The following is a 17,486-nucleotide window of genomic DNA, read 5'->3' as shown; positions in this document are numbered from 1 at the left end:
TAAGTCTGTAGTTTTTGGCTCTACTAACTAAAGCAAATATACCATGTTTGATCCAAATGATAACACTCTAACTCCTGACACTTGAACAATTTACATTCTAACTCTTTCCCGCGAACTTAGGGTGCCCCTAATAATTGTGTGGAATGCAGCTTCCTTGAAAAAGTTCTGCTGAAAATTGGATTTCACAATTGTGTTGAGCTTGTTATGCAGTGTTTTACTGAAGCCAATACTTAGGAAAGAACTCTTTTGTACAGGTTCCTTAGTTTAAAATAAATAATAATTGTTAGTGTCAATTATGAGAATGAGTGGCACAAGCCAATTTTCACCACACAATGGACAAATCATAAGATCATGATCACTTTATCCTTTTAATAACCCTTCTTATTATTTTATCTTCCGTTTCTTTCCAAGAAGCACAAGCTCAACCAGCAACATTGCTGAAAATGTATGCCTTTCTTTATCATGTTACAGACTCTTTTCCTTGACATCTAGCGATGAAGATGCTGATCTTTATATGCCTTCCCTTCTCTTTATCTTTAAGCCTTTTCTTCTTCTTGATCCATGGAAAGCACCCACTTTGCCTGTAAAGTTGATCCACTTGCGTCCCCAACGCATGATTCTTTTCCATTTCTTTGTCTTTATCCTTCTCTTCTACCTGTATATCCATTTGTTCTCTCACATCAATGTCACATCATGGCAGACAGATCTCTATGAGAGAAAAGGACGTGGACCTCAAATAAGATGAACTTAAGTGGATTCTGCTTAAGTCAATCATGAATAGATATTAGAACAACTAATAAGTAAATTTGATTTATTTAAACATTCTTTTATGAAGTTATATCAAATATCTTTTTCATGAAATGTTCCTTTAAGTTATTTGTCAAGAATTATTAAATAATAAATATAAAAATGTGATAGATATGATTTAGAAATGGTGTAAATGAGTTTTTCGGCCTACCCTTTTCAGCAGACAGACTCTTGGTGTCAAACACAATTATTCCAACCGATGCAGAATCAGATAAAGATGACAAATTTGAAGTTTCAATCAAGGGACATGAATTATTGAAGGTTCTGCTTTATTAAAAATGACAGCATCTCTGTTCCTGATTGCACGAATAAATGCCCTTCCAAAATGTTGCAAAACAAGTACTCAATTATTAGATATTTTTCTCACTTCTAAGTTCTAAATGGCCAAAAAGTCACGAGCAATAGAAGCACACATAAGAGTTGGCCAGAAAATGAAGAGCACTACCATACAAAACTCATTCAATAAGGTGGTTTATGGAATCCCTCATCATCTTGTTTTGCAGTTCAAGAGAAAAAGAATAATGTCTTCAGAAAAAATGGTGTTCTATGCAGGTTATAGAATTTAATGGTTCAAATTTAGTTTCTATATGTGGGATCTTTGGGTAGTGGAAGCCTGCATGTTTGTACACAAGGGTTTCATATGATAACAGATTGGTGAACAGAAAAGTTCCCAAGGACACAGACAAGTTCAACTGTATAATTCTTAAAAAGCAGAGAGCTTGGGAAAAGAAAGTATGAAGGGACCAACACTAATTGAAGCTGCAACACCAGAAACATAGGAGGGACCAACGTATGTATCACTACCCTACTTTGAAAGGGTACTATCTAATTATTCAGCCTTCAGATTCCATTTTCCTTCTTGGAAATCACAACCAGTGGACTAGGGTACCCCCCCCCCCAAAAAAAAAAAAAAGAAAAGGAAAGAAAAATATCCCCTGAACTTTTGAATGATAAGTTTGAAAGTGTTGAGCAGGGTACGTATTTTATTGACTTAATGATTTGTTGCACATACCATAATTTGGAGAAAAATCCCAGTTAAATCGTGTAAAAGATTTTAAAACGATTATTTCGAGAAAGAAGTGAAGGAGGAGTAAGAACCTCTTGGTCTGGTTTGGATCTTGTATTTGAAAAAGGTGAATCTGGAATTTCCTTTACATTTCTGTCTGTGATGGATGGAGTTGAAGCAGGGCTGGGGCTGCTTGAACTAAGATAAGGAAGAGTACTTTGAATCCCCACATCTCTTGTCTTTCCCTCTTTCTTCTTTTCTGTACCAAAAAAAAAAAAAAAGTGATTCAATTAGTAATAGTTATACATAAAGAAAAAATTCCAGGATCTTGAGAAAGGGGTTTATATTATTATTTATTGTGTTTTGAAATAGAGAAAAATGGATGCAATTCAGTACAATATACTTCAAATACCCGGGGGGGGGGGGGGTTGAACGTACAGGGTTATCTCAGACTGGTGCGAGGAAAAAAAAAATAGAAAATAACAGAATATATACTGAAAAAATTCGTCCAGTTCTATATCACCTCCACTAAGGAACATTAAGTCATTAAGAAAATAAGTGGGATCTATCTCAAAGAAGTGCATGACAAAAATTAAATAATTTGAATAAGTGAATATTAGAACCTGAAACTGAAAACCGAAGAACCCCATCTTCTTCTTCATGTGTGTCAGTTGATGATGTCTTTGTCTGAGGATTTCTTGAAGAATAAGCTGTAGGATTATCAAACATGGTAATAGCTCTGTTTGTTGATTTACGAAATGATCTTCCACTGCTGATCAGAGCTTTTGAAGATAAACATTCTAATGGTACTTCCCCAGAAAGGGGATTACATATATACTTCTCTGCTTCATTCCACTTTGAATTCAAAGCTAACCCATCTGGAGATAAGCATGACCTTGCCTGTAATGCTGCATCATTACTCCAAATCAGTCAAATCACAAAAGTTTGCTTTGTGTCAATCTCATCCTTTTAACACCAAATTCATATCCTATATATTCTATAGGCGCTAATCTAGAACCCTACATGCTTTTTAACCTAGTACATGGACAATAATGGAATGAGTGTTCAAAGTATATATTAATGGGTTATAGTCTGTATATGAACTTTTTGACTAATTATGAGTTTGATTCTGTATTTATTTTCTGTTACCTCTGATAGCGGTATTGAAGGAGTAGGTGGAAGGATCTATTCCATCTGCGACCCCAAAAAAAAAAACAGAAAGAAGAAGTTGTGAGAAGAAAAACTCATGAACTCCCATGAATGAAAAAGAAGGAAAGATAGAAAGGGAAGAAATAATACCTTTAACGGTGTATGCAGGTGAAGAAGCAGCACTGGAGAAAGTGATGTTTGATGATCTAAAAGACCTAGTTTCATCATTAAAGCTTCTGATATATGATGCAGAGTACCTTCTGGACTTAGTTTTCACTCCATTTCTTTGTGCCTTCAATTCCCATTCTCTCAAGCTGAACTCTGAACTTTCACTTGTCTTTGTGCTGTAATTAGGAGATGCTTCCATGGCTGAGGCCATCACTGATATTGAAGGCCTGTCTATATATCTACTGTACTGAAATTTGCAGAGATTTGACTGTAAATGGAAGCAGAGACATAACCAGAACGAGGGTTTAAAGGATGAAGAAGAAGCTATTGGCGGAAACTAGAAACTGGGTTTTTCTTTCAGTGCAAAGACTGGGCGTTATGCCAAACTTCTCTCTGTGTTTGAGTCTGTGTCTCGAAGTTTGCTCTTGCCTTTTCAACCTTTTAGGTGCATAGGCATGGTTCGTTTCCTTTGACTTATATAGTACTCCTCCGGTCCTAATTATAAGACCCAATTGACTTATTTGAGGAGATTAAGGAAATAAGTTAAGTTGGTTTTATAATAAATAAGTGTTGTCATTCTTAAAATATTTACTAATTAAGTATATTAGCTAAAACTATCATTATTAGAAGGATTATCTTGGAAAAAAATGCATAAATATAAGAAACAAAATGGATTGGGTCTTATAATTAGGACCAAATAAAAAGTCAAATTGGGTCTTATATTAAGGACCGGAGGAGTATAATTTTTTAAAAGAAAAAAATATGAACATATTTTTTTCTGGTTAAGGTGTATTTGGCTGCATCTAGTATCCCACATATTTTATGGTGCATTCAACACACATGCATGCGTAGTATTTTCTAGGTGTGTCTAGGACCCAGAAGTTTTTTTTTCTTTGTTTTTATTTGGTGCTAATGCATCAAAAAATATTTTTAAGTGCTAGACGCATCTAAAAAAAATGTTTTAAGATATTGGATGCATCAAAAAATACTTCACAATGTTGAACATACTTTAGGGGTGTTGGATATAATATAAAATACTTAAGGATACTGGATGCATATAAGAAAATATTTTAGGGTGAAGCATCTTAACCCTATTTTTTCTTTAATCATTTTATGATTTTTTCTTTAACCCTATTTTTTCTTTCAACTTTACAAATTAGGAAGGATATCTTTCAATTATTTTAGAATAATTCACGTGCTAGAATTTCAAATAAATAATAAAAAAGGTTACTGCATAATAATGATGATGCTAAAAATATAATAAATACTTCACAAAAAGGTCTCTATTTTTTGTGATCGTGTGAAATGTGTTTTAAAAATTTATTTCTCATTTTAATAAAGAAATAAGAAGATTATGTTTAAATCTTACAGGTCAGAGTTGAAGGTAGCTTTGTTTTTTATTTTAAAATTGAGCAACTATTTGTAAATAAAATAAAAATGCATTAGGCTAAATCTTGCTTAACTTGTTACCGAAAAAAATTGCTTCACTATAATGAAGTGATCATTTCGCAGTAGAAAATACTTTTGGGCATTAAATCAAATTACAATTAAAATATATTAAATTATTCATATAAACTCTTTTTTTTTAATTTGATAACTAAAAATTTAGGTGACTTGGATCGCGAGGGTCACCAAGACTAGAGTATGCTTTCAGGCTCAAAGAGTTCTTACAAAAGTACTTTCAACTAGAACTTTTGAGTTATGAGTTAACTTCTTACCAACTGGATTAACTCTTACTGGTATTCATATAAAACTCTTTAGGACTTTTTGTCCACAATACTTGACCGAACCGGCTAAAAGACTTATTAATATAATTTTTCAACTTGAGTTTTAATACGACGTGGAAGAGCTTTTTTAATTGGACTTTAGATTGATCGTAAATTAAGGAATCTAGTAATAAATTTATGCCATGCGAGCCTCAGACGATTATGGATCATTAAAAAAAAAATAGATTGGCAAGATTTTGCTGCCAAGTTTGTCAGGGGACAATAGAGAAACATACTTTTATTTATATAGGAAAAGGGGATGGAGTGGTTGATTGAAGAAAGAAAAGGCCAAATTTTGTTAAACTTTGTTTGATTTGAGTTTTATTAATTAGATACATTGCATAGGCATTTACTTGGACAGTTCCATTTATTTAATATTGTCACCACATTTTGGAATTATCTGGCTCTATTTTTAAGATAAAATCTTCCACAAAGTCTAAACAAATCCAATGTGCTCAATTTCATACAATTCAAATTGTATTTTTGCAGGTTTTCAATTATATTAAATATCTCGCATCAAAGATAATGTCTCAAATTTGGCCAAACAAAAATGTGTCTAATTTTTTTCACCTTGAAAAGGTCAGACTTTTCTTTAATATTTTCATTTGAAATTTGATAGATGAATCAAGTACTATTTAATTTGATACTGACAAATTCGTTTTTGATATATCACTAGTCAGTTAGATTTTTGCCCCGAACTAGTCAATGAGATGGTAATACAACATGTTGTGACTATTAAATGGTAAAATTGAAAAGAAAATTTAAATTAAGTCTCTCTCACATGCACATATAACTAAAAATTGTGCAGGCTTGTTAGATTTTACCCCCATAAATTTTGGGTGATAGAAAACATCTAACCTTTATTGAATATCCCTCAACTTTCAAATTTGTGTAAATAATTTTTTGGTTCTTACTTAATCTATTAACTGTTAATACTGAATTGGTTTTAATTTTTAATTTATATGCAAATAACTCCTTGTTTATAACACTCTATCATCGAAGGAACAGATTAACTAAAAAGATAGTGGGTTATTATATAGACATGAATTTAAAAATTTAAAAGAGTTCAATATTAAATTTTAATAATGTAATCGAAGGTTTATCGGAATTTATATATAATTTATTGTTGTAGTGTTTTTATTTTTGGGCCAAAGCGTTGTGTATTTGTTGATTCCTTGCATAATGCATACAATTACTAATAGGTATTAAAAACTACAGTCGTAATCTAGAAAAAAAGTATCAATAAATTATAATTAATAAATGAGATGTGGTAAGCGATATGGGTCAAAGAAGAAAGGTCAAGGAGAAATCCAAAATTCAACTAATGAAAACTACAATCTAACCTACTCAGAGAAAAAATGTGATTTTGGCTTTCATTATTAGGGTTTCTTTTGATTCCAAGGAAAGGGACCATAAGTTATTGGGTCGCCACCACTGTGTTTCGGAATTTGTGGCTATCCATTATGGAGAGAGAGACACTGATTAGTCACTGTCTGTGTAGTTTTGCACAGAAAGGAAAACTGGGACATTTGCTTTTCTTTTCCTTTTATTTTCAAAAACAAATTAATATTCAATATCACTATCATCAATTATTTAGATTTAAACATTATAAAACCCAAATAAATTATAGTTTTTTCAATTTGATTTTTTTTTAATTTATGATACTTAGAACCATTGATCTTATTTAGAGGAGGGTAACATCCAACACCTAGATGTTTATTTTCAGGTATATCAAGCACCCTAATGTTAATTTTCTCTTACTTATATAGCATCATGATCTTATTCATCACGCATCCAACACCCTAAGTTAATAAAATTATTGAGTAAATTTAACTATAAAATATCATTGGGATGATGAATGTACTAAGAAAAATAACATTATAGTATTTGATACACTATAAATAAGGTTAGAGTACTAAATACTCCCCCGGTCATTAATATAGAACCTAACTGTTGAGTTGGTTTTTGTCCTAAGTATAAGACCCATTTCACATATTTATCAATTTTCTCTAAATTACCCATATGGATACTCCTTCAACCATAATTAGGTAGAAGAGGGAGATGGGGTATTAAGAAAAATGATTATGGTATTTTAGGAAAAACGTCTCATATTCCTCATAATTAATTAACTTACCTAACTCCCTTAATCCAATTAAATTAGTTAAATGGGTATTATATTAAAGACTAGAAAGGTATATAAAAAAATAGTATCGGGATATTGAATGATACTTTAGCTTTGATAAAATATCACGTCCCTTTCATTCGACCCAACTAATATTGATACGTTCGTCTCCCTTCATGATTGCCTCATGTTCACAATGATGTTTCCTCATCATCCCCACCAAGTGAGGGGTTTCTCTTTCAAAGATCAAATAGCTAATTCACTAATACTTATCTCTCCCTCCTCCAATCACATGCACTCCCATCTTTGTCAAACTCAATTATTTCTCTCTCAGGGATGATTCCCACTACCTCAGCCATGAATTCATCATCCTCCTTCAAAATTATATTTTTGTTCTTTGTATCTTAGCAAAAAGTTGTATAGTAGTGACATCATTTACAGAACCAAGGATCATTGTTGCCCTTTTTATATTTTATTTTGATTAAAGTTGTGTTAGATCTTTAAATGAGAATATGCTTTCTTAATATGAATTTTATTCATTAAAATTGAACTTGAAACATTATTCTTTTAATTCCCTTCCAGTGTCCTTAGTCGATCTTAATTAAGTTTGACACTTAATGTTATAGAATTGCTTGGGTGAGGCAATAAATAAGTTAGTATACTAAGCAAACAAAAGGTAAGTACAAGGCAATTGTATATTTGATATATATATATAAAATACACAGTCTTTCGTAACATAATGAATTAATATTCAAATTCCTATTGAAGATGTATGCAAATTTGATGTCTTGAATTTTTGATTAGGCCTCCAATAAGGGGACATATATGCTTACTTAAAAAAAACTTAGTTCATCAAGTAAAAAAGATGTTTTTTTAACTAAAAAAATACAATATTATTATTCTTTATGAAAAGTGAGAAATAAGAAGGTAGAGAAAGTGGGGCATGGAAACAAGCAAAAAAAGGCCTATGAGGAAGGAATGGATGAGATAAAAGGCAAGTTTAGTATCGTTGAGTTGTTGTTATTTCTTTTTTCCTCTTGAGGTATAGATATCTTTTTATCATGTACAATCGTATTCAAAAGACAATTAAATATTAAATGTGGACGCTATGAGGTGGAGAGTTGATATTGCGGGGAGAATATAATCATATGCATGTGAGCTTCACATTATCCAACTGTTCAATGGCCCATCACGTTAGCCCTCAATTTTGTCCCTGCTTCATGCAACGTTTGCATCAACCTCCACTCCCACAGATTCCCTCATTTTTAAAGTTGAAATTAGAGCCCTCCAATCATACAATTATGAATTATCTGCGCTGTGGCCAAAACAAAGGGACATCGAGAAGATAAAAAAAATGGAAAAATCACTGAGGTCTCAATATGAAAAAAAGAAAGAAAGTATAATCACCAAAACGTATCAATAATAAATGAATAATATGAATCTTGTTACTCCCCTAATCCTTAATATAGAACTTAATTATTAAGTTGATTTTGGTTCTAAATATAAGACATATTTCTCATATTTATTATTTTTTTCTAAATTACCTCTATAGATACTCCCTAAACCATAATCAAGTAGAAGATGAGGGAGAATATTAAGAAAGATGATTATGGTATTTTAGAAAAAATATATCATATTTCTTATAATTAACTAACTTACCTAACTTCTTTAATCTAATTAAACTAGTCAAATATATCTTATATTTAGAACTGAAGGAGTATCATTTTTTTTATAATGAAACTTATCATTTACTTGTTATAGAATTTTTTTCAAAAGAATTTTATTTTTAGACTTCACAGTAATTTTTTTCATAAAAAGAGTTGTAAATTTCCTTATGCAAACTTTTTTAGATGATACTTTAATTCCGCCCATTAAAGAAACAGAGTTGTATGGCAGATATGGCGACAATGATACGACGTCGTCAAGTAAGCCTCCTTTATAACGATTACTGTATTTACTACCAAAAAACAATATTTTGTGAATTTTGCCATGCGAAAACATCGGAGATATTAATTATTAAACGACCCCATGAAAAATTGGGGTTGGGGGATGGAGAAAGGTTGAGAAAAATCACGGGGAACCTTGTCATGCTTTTTTTTTTTTTTACAAGGTTGATTTTTTTTTTGTACAAAAAAATCTAGATGAGTTAAATTTCGAGAGCTTACCAAGACTAGAACAAGTCTCAATACACAAAGAACATTTACAAAAATACTTACAAATCGCCTTAATAAGTTTTTCACATCTGCAGAAAGATTCCAACTCATAAATTTATGGGTTATGAGTTGAATTCTTACTACTTGTTGGTATAAGGTTGATGATACATTGAGCCAGTTTTGGGGAATTGTGGGCCAACTTATGGACTTTGGGCCTTTCTTCGTAACGTTTCTCCTACCAATGGAGCCCAGAAGACAGAAAAAGTTACTACCCCACAAATATAGGGCCACATCTTTTCTTTTATTTTCTTTTCTTTTAACTAAAATATACTTTTTGAGTTCATATAATATTTTAATTTAATCCCTTAACTTTAAAACATATACATTTAGTTCTTTAAACTTAAAAAGTATATACTCCTCCGGTCTTTATTATAGACCCCATTTGACTTTTATTTGGTCCTAATTATAAGACCCCAATCCATTTGTCTCTTATATTTATGCATTTTTTTCCAAGATAATCCTTCTAATAATGATAGTTTTAGCCAATATACTTAATTAGCAAGGATATTTTAGGAATGACAACACTTATTTATTATAAATAACCAACTTAACTTACTTCCTTAATCTCCTCAAATAAGTCAATTGGGTCTTATAATTAGGACAGGAGGAGTATTAAATTTGTACATTAGGAGTTAGAAGTATATTGATCTTCACATGGAGGAAACAGCTGATAGATTCAATATGCATGATAATAATCTTTTCATAGGAATCTTAACATGCGCCATCAAGTCTTGGTCTGGCTTACAACTAGTAGTCCTATATATATATATATATATATATATATATATATATATATATATATTTGTGTGTGTCTATATATGTATATATATTCCATTATTTGTACCCAAATGCTTACCAGAACAAATTTTCATTTGGTGATTCAACAATGACACTTCTAATTAATTTGATTGTTGCGCAGTTCAACCTTTTGGTATGAACGGTTGAACAGTGACCTATTAAATAATTCAACAAGCTATTTAACTGGTAGGCAATTTTATTTTGTAAGTAATGGAACACAAGTTTATATCTTGAAAAGCGTATTTATTAAGAAAACTTTAATTTTAAGCACTTTCAGAGATTAGTCTCAGGGGAAAAAAAAAAGTATCAAACCCAATAACTCAATGTCAACATGAAAATTATAAATGGATACGCGTATAATATTAAATTTGGAAAAATTTTATTTTAGGATCACTGTGGCTAATTAATATCATCAACCCTAAAACATTTTAAAATTTCAATCAACCCTCTAGGACCAAAATAAAATTAAAATTTAAAAATAAAATTACAATAACACCCCCTTTTTTTAAAAAAAAATAAATATTAATTATCATCAGAGGTTCGGTCTCTAACGCTCAATGGCTAGCACCGGAGGTCAAAGCTTTGGGGGCCTGAAGATTTTTTCTTTCTAAAATAAGGTGGCTAATGGAGGGCCTAAATATATAACCCTTTGACATACCAAAAGTAATGTGACCATTAAGTCAACCAAACCAGTTAATCATATGATGCGAAGATATATATATATATATATATATATAAACAAATGCAAGTATCCAAATGTAAATGAACAAGTAAAATTTAGTAATTTACAACAAAAATTTGACTATTTACAAGTAGCATAATGGAATTCATAACCCTAAATGTAATTATTTAGATGTAAATGAGCAAGTAAAATTTGAAAATTTATAACAAAAATTTATGAATTTACAACCCAAATTCGATAATTCACAAGAAATATGAAGGAATTTACAACCCCAAATGTAAGTGTTTAATTGTGAATAAACAAGTGAAGTTCATTGATTTATAACAAAAATTCAATGATTTACAACCCAAATTTGATGATTTACGAGTTTTTTTTTGTTGTCGCCAAAAATTATTGTCTAAAGTCTTTTTTTTAGTAGTGTATCCACACTCTTTATGCCAAAATGAATAAAATAATCGATCATCTCTTGATTTTTAATATGAATCCTCACTAAATCCTACCTCTAATAAGGACTCTTCCTCCAAGGATATCTAAGTTATTTTGAATATTTTTGAATTTGTGCTTTTGTTTTGACATTTTGATCATCTATTCAGTGATTTAGTTTTATTTGTTGTTTTGTGTATATATGTAATACTATCTCTGATTCTTAATATAAAAATTCATTTGACTTTTATTTTAATCTTAAATATAAGATCGTAATCCATTTTATCCATCATATTTATCTATTTTTTTTAAAGGTAGTCCTCACAATAATGATAGTTCTAGCTAATACACTTGATTAGTCAACTAATTTTCTTAAATAATTTTAGGAAAGACACCACATATTTATTACAAATAACTAACTTAACTAATTTTTTTAATCTACTCAAATTAGTTAATTAGTTCCTATACTAAGGATGGGAAGTAGTATATGAGGACAGCCTGAAAAGTATCCCCTAATTTAAAAAGACGATGCATCATTACTTGAAGGTTATTAAGGGGGTGTTTGGGTTCCAACCCAAACCATGGTTTGGGAAAAAAATCTCCCAAAACACCCTTAAAAAACCTAAAACCATGGTTTTGAGTCAAAACCATGATTTTAGTTCCAAAACCATGGTTTTGGGAAAAGCAAAAAAATTTTGCTTTTGGAAAAAAAAAGGGAGAGTATGAGAGCCTAGAGGATATGTATCTTGTTGTTTTTTTATAAACATATTTTTTATAAATATATTTAATCTTATATCTTATAAATATATATACATATTAATTATTTATTAATTATATTATCTTATGTATTATTAATTATGTTAATAAAAAATATATTATTAACAATTTTATTCCTTCAAATTAAAATATATCATAAAATATATTTTTTCTGTAATTATCATATTAACTTATGTCTTTTTTAGTAATTTGTACATGTAAAAAGTGCTTCTGGTAACAACTATCCAAACACTCTCACTTCTCAGAATCACTTTTTCACAAAATCTATTCTTCAAAAAATCTATTCTCTCCAAAATCTATTCTCCAGAAGTTATTCTCCAAACCATGGTTTGGTTATATCCAAATACCCCCTAAGTCTAACAGTAAAGTATTTAATATCATGCCCTTACTTGATGGTTATTATAAACAACCATCAACTAGAAATTCCAAACAAAAAACTGTCAAATATTTTAAGCTAATATTTTTCTTACAATTATTTAAAAACAACTCTCAAATTGGATTATAATCCTTTTGGTCCTTATTATAAGATTTTTCTATCTAATTCTCACATCCTAAGGATTGGGAGTTAAAACATTAAATTAGTCCTAAATTAATAATTTTTCCCAAGTTTACCCTAATAGAGAAGCACCAATTCTGAGGACGTTATTTTAAAAAAAAATACTAAACATTACTCCCTCCGTTCCTTATTATAAGAGACATTTGATGTTTATGGCATGTTCCTATATATAAGAGACACTTAAAAGTTGTCTCTGCGTTTTTGTATTCATTTCCTATTTTACCCATATTTATTCCAACTCACACTCTCTATCCTTTCCACTTCTCTTTCTTTTAATAATTTACCATTGTTCTCTCTCATGCTCTCTCTCCTTATTAATGAGGGCATTTTTGGAAAAAAATTGTACTTTTTACACATTGATGGTTCTTAACTAATTTTAACTGTTTTTTTTATCAACGTAATTCGGTTATTCGTCTCTTATAATAAGAAACGGAGGGAGTAGTAATTAATGATGGGGCAAAACGCAAAAAAAGGTCATTAATGAATTAGTTACTTACTTGTATTTGGAACAATAAAAGCTTCCAGAATATGCCTTATAATATGAAACAGATAGAGTATTTATCAATGAAAAAAAAACCGGACCGGACCGGCCGGTTCAACCGGAAAACCGGTGAACCGGTCCTTGGTCCGGTCTGGTTGAAGGAAAAAACCGGCCTATGATAAAACCGGAAAAAACCAGGTTCAACCGGTGAAAACCGGGCAACCCGCCGGTTGGATGGGTTGTCCGGTTTAATAATTTTAGTCCTCCTATTGTTCACGAAGGCATTCGTTGCTCTTGAGGCCATCTGCGTCTCTACCATTATAAGAGCAAGAGGTGATGACCAAAAATCCAGAGAATCTGGCAAAAGAAAGGGGCAGTAATTGAGGAGGGAAAAAATAATTGGAGGAGACGAAGAGTAGAGAATGAAAAAGATACCTCAGGGTGTTGAGGAGGCGGTGGGAGGGTTGAAATAAGAAGGATAGAGGTGGCGGTGGGGGCAAGTGAAAAGAGGAAGAAGAGCAAAATGATGAGCTGCCGAGCTGAGGACGAGGACGGAGAGGCGAGCGGAGTGAGAAAGTAATCCAAGGAAAGGAAGTGAAGGGACGATGGGCAATTATTTTATTATTAAAAGGAGGAATACACAGCCTGTAATTTCAGAGCAAGCACGGCAGTCCAAGTCTTCCGAGTCTTTTCTTTGGATTGATTGCTTTTTTACTATGGTACTTGATGGAGTGATTGAGGGGTAAGCCGTATGGAGATAAAAAAGGGATGACTGCAGAACAATGATTCAAGGTGGCCCACACAAAAAGCAAAAGAAAGTTCTCAAAAAACATAAGAGTAAAAATTTTTTTTAGAGATTATTATTTTGTTTTGTTATTATTAATTAAATTATATTATTTTAATATGACCGGTCCGATCCCGGTCCGACCCCGGTTAAACCATTAACCCTTAACCCACTATTTTGACCGGTTCATTGTCCGGTTCGGTTTTTTGTTCTTTGGTATTTATTGGCTGTCTTGAAAGTGGGACCTACACGCTCCATTCTGCAATCGCCCGCACCCACAGAGATGCACCAAATCACACTTGAAATCAATAACTGTATGACTAAATCGAGAGGGTCCAGCTTTGGAATCCGTTATACGGACTGACATAGCTACCACTATAATGAAAGAACCTCGTCCAAATCTCTGTCATACGCATACGCTGGATTCACAGGCTCCTTAGCCCAAATATGTGGAACAAACTAACAGCGAAGAAGGAGGAAATTAACGGCATTGATGATTCTCATCACAAGCTAGCTGCACCACTCAACCACGCGGCCGAATATTGAAGAATTTACTCAGGGAGATATGGATGCTGCAATGAATAATTTTGCGGATTGTGCGATGTATTCAAGTTGCTACATTTATTACAGCATCTAACCACCCTTGATTTGGCATTTTTAGGCTACCATTTTTGCCTCGCTCCTCCATTCTCATTGTACTACCGTACAAAAGTCTTATTGTATTACTAGGAAGTGGTTGAGTAGAAATTAAATTATTATTTTAAAAATGATTTTACGAAGTTTAAGGTGAATATGTCTGAAGAGTTTTATCTAAATCTACAAGAAATTATTTTTGTAAAGTAATTTTGGAGTATCCCAAACTTGTTCCTTCACTCTCACTTATGTAGAGCTTATGTGGCGCTAAACTGATTCTTTTTAAGGAAAAGCCACTTCGACCCAACTTGTCCGATATCTCTTCCTTCACTTTCACTTATTTGAGCTTCTTCGGCATTATGTCATCATGTGCTGAAGAACTGGCCATGAAAAGTTATTTTGGGCTAACATGCTGTATTTGGAATGGCTTATAAGAAAATGAGCTTTTGAATTAAAAGTCAAGTTGAATTCGAAGAATTTTTGCATGGTTTTGGCTTTTTCTTTTATTTTTTTTTGGATTTGAATACTCTTAAGCTAACTTTTTAACATATCACTCAACAAAGATTCTCTCAAACTAGTTTTGAAATAAAACTTATTCAAATATAAATCACATTATACTAATTGAGAGAAGCCAAACCCTCTTCAATGATCTTTATGTCCTGAGAAGATTAGTCTCTGACTATTAGCAAAAAGATATCGTCATTTGTAACAAAAAAAAAAACACTTAATTTGTGAACCTACAAAAGTAGCGTGGGGCTACAAGGCGAAGGCCTTGACATCTGGGTTGGGCTCGACCAGCTTGAGGAGAAGTTCCCGCGGAAGGTCCTTAATTACACTGAGGGAGAAACCTTGACTTGGCCGGTGACCCCGTCGAAGATGTTGGAGCCACTGGTGACGGCAAGGCACTTCTTGTCCTCGTGTGTCAGATTATAGCCACTCATTGAATGAGACGGGACCCAGTCCCAGCCTGAAAAACATGACAGGACGTGATTTTTGTCACGTGTTTCGTCTCATCTTAGTGTCGTCCCAGGGATGAGAACAGGATCAGGACGTCTTATTATTGTTTTAAAAAAAAAATCTATAAAAGAACCTATTTATATCAGCTCATTTTAATTTAGGTGTAAATTTTTTAAAAAAATTTTCACTTAAGAGTTTTAGATATTCAAAAGTTTTGTTGGAAGCAAAGTTTACTCCCAAAAATTTAAAATTATAACAATCTTGTCTCTATCATTAAAAATATTAATGGTTAATATCAATTATTTTAATAATTAATATTAGTTTTTTTACTATAAGAGTAATATTGTTATAATTTTAAATTTTCAAGATAAATTTGTTTTCAAAAAAATTTTCCAAATAGCTAGAGCTCCTCAATGAAAATTTCGTTAACCTTTTTAATATTAATCACCATCTGAGCAATTGGGATTTTCGTTAAATGAGAATGACACTTCAAATTTTTTAAGAAAACCGGAAATAGAGCTTACAAAAGAACTTCGAAGCACAGTATCTCAACAATGGAAGCATTCATCAAATTATCATCATGCAAGCACATGCATTAGGCTTAGAAATAAGAATTATAGTTAGACCCTTGAAATGATACTCTATCAGCAAGGTTCAGTTTCACTTTTCTCATACCAAGAATAACAAATAGATGTGTAGAAGGAATCAACGAGTTTCAAGAGAGAAGGGTGAAAGAGAAGAAATGGGGAAGGTAGAGAGGGAAGGACGAAGTAAACGCACCCGAGTGGGCAGAAATGCATGATGATTACAAGCGCCGAACAGGAAGAGAACATTGACTGGGAGCGCCGACCATCGAGAAGGGAGAGAAGAACGCCGATTGGGAGTAGTGCCGAGCATGGAAGGAACACCATTTGCAAACACCAGGCAGGGAGGGAACGTTAAAGAAGTGGGACGGAGTGGGGACGATGACGGGAGAGCGATGACGACAAACGACAATAGACAAGCAATAGCCAGCGACCGTGAGACTCAAGGGGATAATCGGAGAAGGAGAAGTGTAGAAGAAGAAGAAGGACGTAGGGGCTAATGCTAGCAGAAAGTGAAGTGTTGAGAGAGAGAGAGAGAGTATTCAAAAGGACAAAAGGGGAAGGGGAAAAAAAAAAAGAAAGAAAGGGGTAAGCATGGTCAGTGAAACAAAAATATAAAAAAATAGAAGGGAATTTTAGGTAGGGGTGAGTATTCGTTTTTTCGGTTCGGTTATCCGTAATAACCGAATTAACCGAATAACCGAACAGAGTAAATTTTAAACACCGAACCGAAACCGATTAACCGAACTAACCGAAAATTTCGGTTTGGTTAACCGATTAACCGAAATATATAAATATAGAAAATGATTTTAAATTAAAAATAATAATAAAACACAATTACAACTATTAATTAATAAATATTTCATCATTCAATATAATTTATTATAATAATATTCATTATAACCATATTTATTGAATATAAATATATTTAAAAAGTTCACATATACCCACATATATATTTATTATAATAATATTTATTAAATATAAATATATAATATATTTATTTCGGTTATTCGGTTATAACTGAAATTTTTTTCTACTAATCTAAGCAAACACCGAAACCGAATTGTTTAAAAAATAAAAACCGAATATATAACCGAAAACTGAAATAACTGAACTGAAAAACCGAAATTAAATTCGATTCGGTTCGGTTTTCAGTTACGGTTCGGTTTTGCTCACCCTAATTTTAGGTACCGGGATGGGACGTCCGAGGGTCATCTCCAGATTCGTCCCGTCCAGATGACTTTGTTGTCTGGATCCTTGACAAACTCAATTATTTTTACATATTTTGATATCTTTTATATGAGTTTTGTCAACTTAATTGTTTCTTTTGGCCTTAATTGATTATTAATTGGTTTGATATGTTTTATTTTGAATTATTATTTTATAGGGGTAAAATTGTCATATTTTGGTTTAATTGTGACTAATTAATTTTTGAGGACAATTAATGCTACCTTATCTTTGAATTTTTGCTTGCAGGTATTTGGAAGATTTTGAAATAAAAAAAAAAAGAAAAAGAAAAACTAAAATAATAAAAGGGGGGAGCAAAACGTTGCGTTTTGCCCCCTCCCCACTAAACC

The 17,486-nt window shown here is 32.0% G+C and overlaps 1 protein-coding gene across 1 annotated transcript; it reads right to left on the bottom strand.

Annotated features, from left to right (window-relative positions):
- Window positions 1-319: 319 nt before the first annotated feature.
- Window positions 320-16,219, bottom strand: LOC114753003 (uncharacterized). The gene is made up of 7 exons (XM_028941682.1): window positions 16,132-16,219; window positions 15,214-15,332; window positions 3,113-3,398; window positions 2,963-3,007; window positions 2,437-2,721; window positions 1,906-2,072; window positions 320-655 (listed from the first exon to the last, which is right to left on the bottom strand). The coding sequence occupies exons 1-7, from the start codon at window positions 16,217-16,219 to the stop codon at window positions 461-463; spliced, it is 1,185 nt and encodes a 394-aa protein (XP_028797515.1). The 3' UTR covers window positions 320-460.
- Window positions 16,220-17,486: the final 1,267 nt, after the last annotated feature.

Source organism: Neltuma alba, unplaced genomic scaffold (assembly GCF_004799145.2).
Source record: "Neltuma alba isolate B1F8T4 unplaced genomic scaffold, ASM479914v2 tig00007630_pilon, whole genome shotgun sequence".
NCBI classification, from domain to species: domain Eukaryota; kingdom Viridiplantae; phylum Streptophyta; class Magnoliopsida; order Fabales; family Fabaceae; genus Neltuma; species Neltuma alba.
Note: the sequence above shows the minus strand (reverse complement) of the source record. Positions and strands in the feature narration are given on the sequence as shown.

Coding starts and splice junctions, on each gene's coding strand:
- LOC114753003 (XM_028941682.1), bottom strand. CDS start 16,219: ATGCTCGGCACTACTCCCAATCGGCGTTCTTCTCTCCCTTCTCGATGG. Junction 2,722..2,962: donor CTTCAATACCGCTATCAGAG/GTAACAGAAAAT, acceptor GTAATGATGCAG/CATTACAGGCAAGGTCATGC. Junction 656..1,905: donor GATCCAAACCAGACCAAGAG/GTTCTTACTCCT, acceptor ATGGATATACAG/GTAGAAGAGAAGGATAAAGA.